The sequence below is a fragment of the Hevea brasiliensis genome, chromosome 17 (assembly GCF_030052815.1).
Source record: "Hevea brasiliensis isolate MT/VB/25A 57/8 chromosome 17, ASM3005281v1, whole genome shotgun sequence".
NCBI lineage: Eukaryota > Viridiplantae > Streptophyta > Magnoliopsida > Malpighiales > Euphorbiaceae > Hevea > Hevea brasiliensis.
The window spans coordinates 49,441,405-49,449,341 of NC_079509.1; the positions used below are offsets into that span (position 1 = coordinate 49,441,405).

The 7,937-nt window shown below is 29.1% G+C and overlaps 1 protein-coding gene and 1 non-coding gene across 2 annotated transcripts; both read right to left on the bottom strand.

Moving 5' to 3' along the window:
- Positions 1-700: 700 nt before the first annotated feature.
- On the bottom strand, positions 701-807 carry LOC131175693 (small nucleolar RNA R71). Its single transcript, XR_009145885.1, has one exon. It is a non-coding gene; the product is annotated as a small nucleolar RNA R71 (small nucleolar RNA).
- Positions 808-3,424: 2,617 nt separating this feature from the next.
- On the bottom strand, positions 3,425-7,499 carry LOC110647048 (ankyrin repeat-containing protein At5g02620-like; the record flags this gene model as incomplete). The annotated part of the gene is made up of 4 exons (XM_058139016.1): positions 3,425-4,164; positions 4,308-4,756; positions 4,919-5,059; positions 6,968-7,499. Coding segments are annotated over 4 exons (1,794 nt in total), but the record flags the coding sequence as incomplete, so codon positions are not given.
- Positions 7,500-7,937: the final 438 nt, after the last annotated feature.

Below are 7,937 nucleotides of genomic sequence, written 5' to 3' on the forward strand. Positions count from 1 at the left end.
AGTTTTTGGCGCCGTTGCCGGGGATTTGATTTTTTTTGTTTGATATTAAACAATTGTTTGTTTGGTTAATTTGGGCATTTTATTTTATTTCTTTTTACAATTTTACTTTGAGAATTTGTTTATTTTTGTTTTTCAGGTGCTTTATTTTATGAGAAGGACAAAAAGTGAAGAAATCAATCTATTCTTTGACCCAGAAATAGAGAAGACAGCAAAAGCTTTAAGAGCAGAATCTAAGAGAAGAAAAGCTGAAATTAAAGCTCAGCAACAACAAGAAAGAGCACAAGAGCAAGAGCAATTACAAGAAGAAATGGCTGACAACAACAACAACAATAACAACCGCTCTGTGAAGGATCATGCCTATCCTAACATTGGAGATTTCATGCCAAGTATCACAAGACCAAGGGTAGAAGCTAATAATTTTGAACTGAAGCCTGCACTTTGTCAAATGGTACAACAAGCACAATTTGGAGGAAATCCAAGTGAAAGTCCACATGTGCATCTGGCACACTTTCTTGAGATCAGTGATATGTTGAAGATAAATGGAGTTTCTGATGATGCAATTCGACTCAGATTATTTCCTTTTTCTCTGAAGGACCGAGCTAGAGAGTGGTTACATTCTTTGCCACCGGGTTCTATCACAACATGGGATGAACTTTCTCAAGCATTTTTGGCTCAATATTTTCCACCAAGCAAGACAGCTAAGCTGAGAAATGAGCTGACTTCTTTTAAACCTAGAGATGATGAGAGCTTGTATGAAGCATGGGAGAGGTACAAGGATTTGCAAAGGAGATGTCCACATCATGGGATTCCTAAGTGGATGCTTGTTCAACACTTTTATAATGGAGTTTCACCAGCTATTAGGAGTACAATTGATGCATCTTCTGGAGGTGACCTTATGGAGAAATCTGAAGATGAAGCTTTTTCCGCTCTTGATAAAATTGCTTATAACAACTACCAATGGAGTTGTGAGAGGAATGAGATCAAGAAACCAGCTGGTATGTTCGAGCTTGATGCCATGAATATGATTAATGCTAAGTTTGATGCTTTGACAAAGAAGATGGACAAGTTAAGTATGAAAGTAGATTCTTCAGCCGGAGGTTCTAGTAATTCACTAGAAATTGGAGCTGCAAATGTCAATTGTGCAGCAGATTTTTCTGCACTTAATCAAGATTTTTCAAGTGAGCAAGTGGATTATGTGGGGAACTACAATCAAAGACCAGGTGGTAACCCATTTTCTGCAACTTATGTAATTAGGCAATTTTAATTTTATTAAAGCTAAGTGTCATGAATCCTATGCAACCATTTTAATTACTACATTAACAATTAATATGCCTAACATATATACCTAACATATAGGGTTACAACTCTTCTAACACCAAATGGTTTTTAGCCTATTTTGCTTTTAGAAAACTTAAGAAGAAGAACAATCATAAACTAGGTTTAGGGATGTCTTACACAAGAGGCACTAAATCACATTCTGCCCTTTGGGAAGTAGATGACCAAGTGTAAGTCCTTTAGTCTAACCACACAAGCCACAGTGATCATGAAAAACCCAACCAAGGTCTCTCTTATGTATCTCTCTTGGTTAGCCACCAAAACCACTCTAGAGAATTGGCCAAACTTTGGGTATTTCTACGGGTTGTTAGAGAAACAATTTCTTAACTTTTAAATCTCAATACTAAGCATATGTCAAGATTATTCATAACAATTTGGAAGCAATTAGGATATTAATCTTGGTAAAAGGAGAAAGTAATTTGCAACTAATAGAGGTTGCAGATTCTTTCTAGTCAAATGGTAAGGATATAAAGTCTATCTAATGTAGGAAAATGTGACAATCACATAAGACCGAGTAAAAGTTACACGAAACCTTGTGATTTTTGCATAGGCTAGTGTGATAGTCACAAATAAGACTGAGTAAAAGTTGTATGAGATTGTGTGATTGTTGCATAGGCTAGTGTGACAGTCACACAAAGCCATATAAAGGTTACATGTCTCTATCTAAAGGTTTTGTGTCTATATGTGGTAGTTGAAGAGTTAATTGGAAAGGTTCTATATGGGTAACAACTATGGATTTCGCTACATAAGCTAAATATTTTGCCACAAGTGATGTTACAATTTGGTTGTTTAGATTCAGAAATTCCTAACTGAATTTAAAACAATTCCTTTGATTGTGTTATTAGTCTTTCTCAACTGTGACAATAATAGTGCTTTTTGCATGTATAAGCTTATATAGTTTAGGGATATGAAAATCTATAACTTTGTGGAAATATCTAGAATTTAGAGATTTTAAATCGCTAAATGGAGGAATCATATTCTCCACTAAGGAGACAAGCTTGATAAATAGCAAACTCTTTTGCCATTTGTCTCCTTATCAAGTCAACTTCAAGATGTGTCACCACCTTATGGTGCCATATGGCACCTCATGCCAACTCACCACTAAGCCCACTAAGCCATAGTTCCTCTCATGACTTCATAAGCCGTATTAATTCTTCTCATAATACAATATAAATTATATCATAATTAAATCCTTTAATTATAAGCTTATATTTAACAATTAAATATAAGTTATGTTTCTTCTTATTACCCATTCTTTTAAATTTAGTTTCAAAACATACTAGGGACTTTGCAATCTAAAACAAATTAAATTCATTAATTTAATTAATTAATCAAATTAACATTATCTTGATCACTTAAGCTCTATTGTGTGCAACTTCTTAAGTTCATAAGTAACTGGCAATGAGAATATGATATTAACTTTTTAATATCACTAGAACTCTTTCATGCCTAGAGTGAAATTCCCTATCCACTCCTTGTTCTTGTAAATCATGGTTAACACCTAGCATGGTGTGCCATAACTACCCAATCAATGATAAATAAAATTCATCTCATTCTGTAGAACTTTGATCATAAATATCATACACTAAAATATTTTCATTACAAAGTCCAGATCCCAAGTAGGGCTGCAATATATGTCAAACCCTAATTGTTCTGAATCTATGTCCTCAACAATGGGTAACTTTGAAGTCAAAAGCTAACCAAAAAAGTTTTGATCCAACCATTTAGCCAAACATTTTTGGTTATTAAAACAGTAATGGATGAACAATAAAACGCTGATAATCAAATGTTATTTACTAAATACCCTAGATTAAAATGCTGGTGCCCGATGCTAAATCACTAACCTTAACGCACAAACGGAGCTTGTGAATATTCCAATTATAGTTTGTTGAGATCTAGGGAAATACCTAAATGAGGGTATAACATATTTTATTCATGCAATAATTATTCGCATTAGAATTTTAAAAATAAATTTAACGATAATATCATATCATTATTACAAACAAAAAACAAATAGAATGTTCATAAATCATTTATATAGAACCAATGCAGATATGAAAGGAAGTAATCATTACAAGATATTACGATTAAACAACATATTTCTGACAAGAACGGATTACAAAACATTATAGAACAAACAGGATGATACAAACGGAGCTACTTTTTGAATTTAAGCAGATTTTTTAATTTCAATGTGAACTTTGATCTCCTCCTGGGAAAGAGAGTATTTTTTCTGCACCTGAAAAGTAGGAAAGACATATAAGTTGAACCAATTACTTGGACAAAGAGACGGACGTGCTGAACAAAGAACAAAAGGATTGGAATAGCAGCAATTCCAGCAATTGGAAGAGCAAACCGGTGTAATCCATGTTTGAAAATAATGAAATATGTTGCAACGAACGCTACCATCATTGCTAAAATTGCTACAAAAAGGAAAAAGAGTCCAAAAACTAATTTTGTAGGCAATGAGAAGCGAAAATCTTCTATTGAGAATCGAGAAGTAAGAAGGGACAGGAAGCATAATACCGAAGAAGCTGAGAATATTAAGGATATTGCATCCGATATGGCAAAAATTTTAAACCAAATCCGGTTGAGTAAAATAGGAATCCCATTATCTGGTCCAATGCCACCAGGTACAGTAAAAGCTGCTGTAAAAACCACAGTGGCAATAAGTGTTGCAACAAGCATGCATGAATTTGCAGTATTTCTCAACCAATTCTCCCCTTGTTGCATTAATCCTTTGTGTTGTTTCAATAATACATCTCTTGGAGTGTCCCCTTTTTTATTTTTTTCTTCCATTTCACGTAGACTAACAACCTCTTTCACTTCCTACAATTTGTACATATAAATCATGTTAATTAGAGAGCAAATCCCTAATGGGTTGTAACATATATTCATAAATTTAATAGAACAGGAAATAGTATAATAATAAATAATTTTGTTTTCATGGAGAACTAGGAAATAATAATTACCTCAAACCACAATAGCTCACGCTGCAGTTGAAGAGCTGCTCCTGGTACAACATTTAGTTGAGATGCCGGTGCCAACATTCCAGCTAAATGTAACATGTTATTCCCGTTCCCATCTCTGTATACGTTTATTACGTCCGTAATTGAACCAATCTCATATATCAACTTGAAGATTTCGACATGCCGATGCTTTACAGCTATATGAAATATGGTATATTTATTCTTATCCACTTTCAATACTAAATCAGGGTATGAACTTATAAGGGTTGCCAGGAACTCCGCATTTCCTTGTCTTGCTGCGATAAATATTAGTTTCTGACCAGAATTTCCGACCATCAAACCAGAAATTCTTTGATCATCCAACAATACTATTTTCTCCCAAATAAATTTAGCTAGCTCAAGGCCTTCTTTCTGCAATTGATTTTTTTTCCCAAATATGTTCAAGCCTGAAACTGATGATGAGAAACATATACAGTGAATTTCCCTCTAATTTATGACATTATTTATAAATAATACAGTAGACTAGATGAAACAAAAGTTAATTAAATAAGTTCCAAGAGGAATTAGTTGAGATTAACTTAATTATAATAACGAAAATGTGGGAGAATACTAACAGAGCCTCATCAATGGAGAACTTGGAATTGCGTGTTTATGATTACAAGGCTTTCGGGCAAATGCATGTAATGCTGTCTCATTTTGGCTGTCTTTTTCAATCGCTAGCTCTGGCTTCGCCTTTACCAATTTCATCGCAACATCTAATTAAAACAAAATATTGAAGAAACCAATTCTTTAAGTTTGCAAACGATCAAACTATCACTTGTGTGTAGTGTTTTTTTTTTTTTTTTTTTCAATATACGAAATATAAATAAGAAACTATATATATGCACTTAATTTAATTTCACTCACTCAAATTACTTGTGAGCTACTTAAACGATACCTGTAAATTATTCAAATTTTATCAATGAGAGCTAAAAACACGAATAATTCAAGTAATAAGAAGAACTAAATTTGAATATTACAATATTCAGTTTGATTATTAGTTAAGAAGATTAATTATTTGATTTTTTATATAATTTTAAATATATTATATTATATTACATGTAAGCAATAAATCATGATATTCACCATTTTATTTAAAATATATATAAAAATTAAAAATGTCAATTTGAATTCAAACTAAAGCTTACTCGATTTTTGATTTGAAATTAATGAAATATAAATATTTATTGTCTTACACAATTAAGCCACCTCTATTAAGGTGTTTAAAAAAATTTCATGTAATTATATATATATATATACACGTGACATTTTTTTTCTTTATTTTTAAATTTTTTATGTTAAAAAATTTAATTTATTACAATAACCACAAATTTTTTATTTAAATGTTTTCAAATTTTAATTACTAAAATCTTATTTCAAATAAAAATAATAATTATATAAATTTTTTTCACCACATCTTTTAAAAATTTTAAAAATCTCAAGTTTACTATTTTGGCATTATAAAACTTTGCTTATCATATTATATATATCTAAAAAAATTATTTTTTAATTAAATTTTTATTAGATAGGAAAATGATGAATTTTTTAATAAAATTATAATAATATATTTTTAAATAATTATTCACTAAAAAATTATTTATAAAATTTAAACATAAAAAATTATTTATAAAATTTATATATATATATTACTTTAAAATCTAAGAATTTTAATAAAATACTTCAAAGATCGTCATATGAAATATGTATTTTTCTTTTCCTAATTTTTATGTCCTTTTATTTGTGTATGTCAACTAATTTAAAAAGTAATAGAAAATAATTTATAAATCAACTTATTTTAAAATTTAAAATTAAATATTTATATTTTTATATTTTTAATTTTTTATATTTTTTATCAAATATAAATTATACTATTTATTATTAAAAAATTTATATATAAACACTTGGTATAAAATTATAATTAATAAAAAAAATTTATCGTTAATAAAATTTTATAGAATAATTTTGAAAATATAAGATATAAAAAATATATATTAAATTATATTATTAAAATAAAATAATAAATAATCCATATAACACTAGGTAAAGCGACTAGTTAATAGTGTTTACAAATATATAGATTACGTCACCTAACTTAATAGTAGTATTTAAAAAATTGACAAGTGGCATATAATTAAAAAAATTTATTTTTTAAAATTCTTTCAAAATTTCAAATTTCAGATAAATAGTATATTCAAATAAATAGTATATATTTTTAACTTGTTTTTTAAATATCTTATGTTGATGTATACTTTTTAAAAGGAGTGAATTATTTTTGAAATATATATATATATATATATATATATATATATATATATATATATATTCATTAAAAAATTATTTATAAAATTGAACAATTTATTTTAAAAACATTTCTTATATTTAAAATTAAATCTAAGTCATTTAAAATTAAAAATCAATTTATTTAAATTTAAAAAAATTAAAATTAAATTTAAAATTAAAATTTAAAAATTTATTTTAAAAAATAAATATTTTTTATATTTAATTGAATTTGAGCACTCGACACCATCATATTGGCTCAACTCAACTCGATGGTACTTCTAGAGCAATGACATCCATGCGTGTAATATACTAACACATGTACACAGAAATAAAATATTGCTTACCATATATATCAGCGTTGATCAAGGCCACGAGGAAAGCAATGAGATCTTCAATTTGAGTGGCCTGTAGCTCATATTTAGTTTCCTTATAAAGGTAGCGCACCATCTTCCCACGGCCAAGCAAAGCTGCAATATGAATAGGTAAGACATTTCCTCTGCCTTCGATCATTGCCAAATCCTTGTTCTTTTCCAGCATTATTTGGGCAATTTTCACATTTCCTGATGCGGCGGCATAGAAAAATGCTGTATTTCCCGTTGCTGCGTTTCCTTCATCATCAGGCCGCACGCTTGTGTAAGTTTTGATATTTAAGTACCCAGATGTATTTTCTTCATCAGGGATCTTATTAATCAGCTGTTCAACAAAATGAGTGTGGCTTGCTGCAGTTCCGATATGCAGAGCAGTCTGCCCTTCTGTATTCATTCTAGTCTTAACTTCTTCGGGATATTTGTCAAGAATTCCTTCGGCTGTCTCCCAGTCTCCACTCATTGCAGCTTTATACAACTTCAATTTCCTCACTCTCTTCTCTATCAAAGTTCAAATAATTAATTGAGAAGACGAATTCAATCCAACGATTTTTATAATTTGACCAATTTATGTTAACTTGATATGATGAATTCGAATTTTACTGGAGAAAAATTACTTCATTTTCTTTTATTTTGAAATTGAAAAGTTTTTAAAAATGAAAAGTTATAAGAAATTGGATTTCTTAATGCTTTATAGACATTTCATCATTATATGTAAACGATATTTTTCTTCTGAGTATAATTAAATTGTGTATTGAAAGTATATAAATTTAAATATAAATATTTAATTTAATAGTTGTTAAGTTTATTTTCGGATTTGATGTTACTCGTAACCATACTATATTTTTTATGTAATATTGCAACATTGTTAATATAATATTGCACATTTTATATAATATTAATAATTTTATGTATAAATCTAATTGTAAATAAGCAATACTTAAATAAC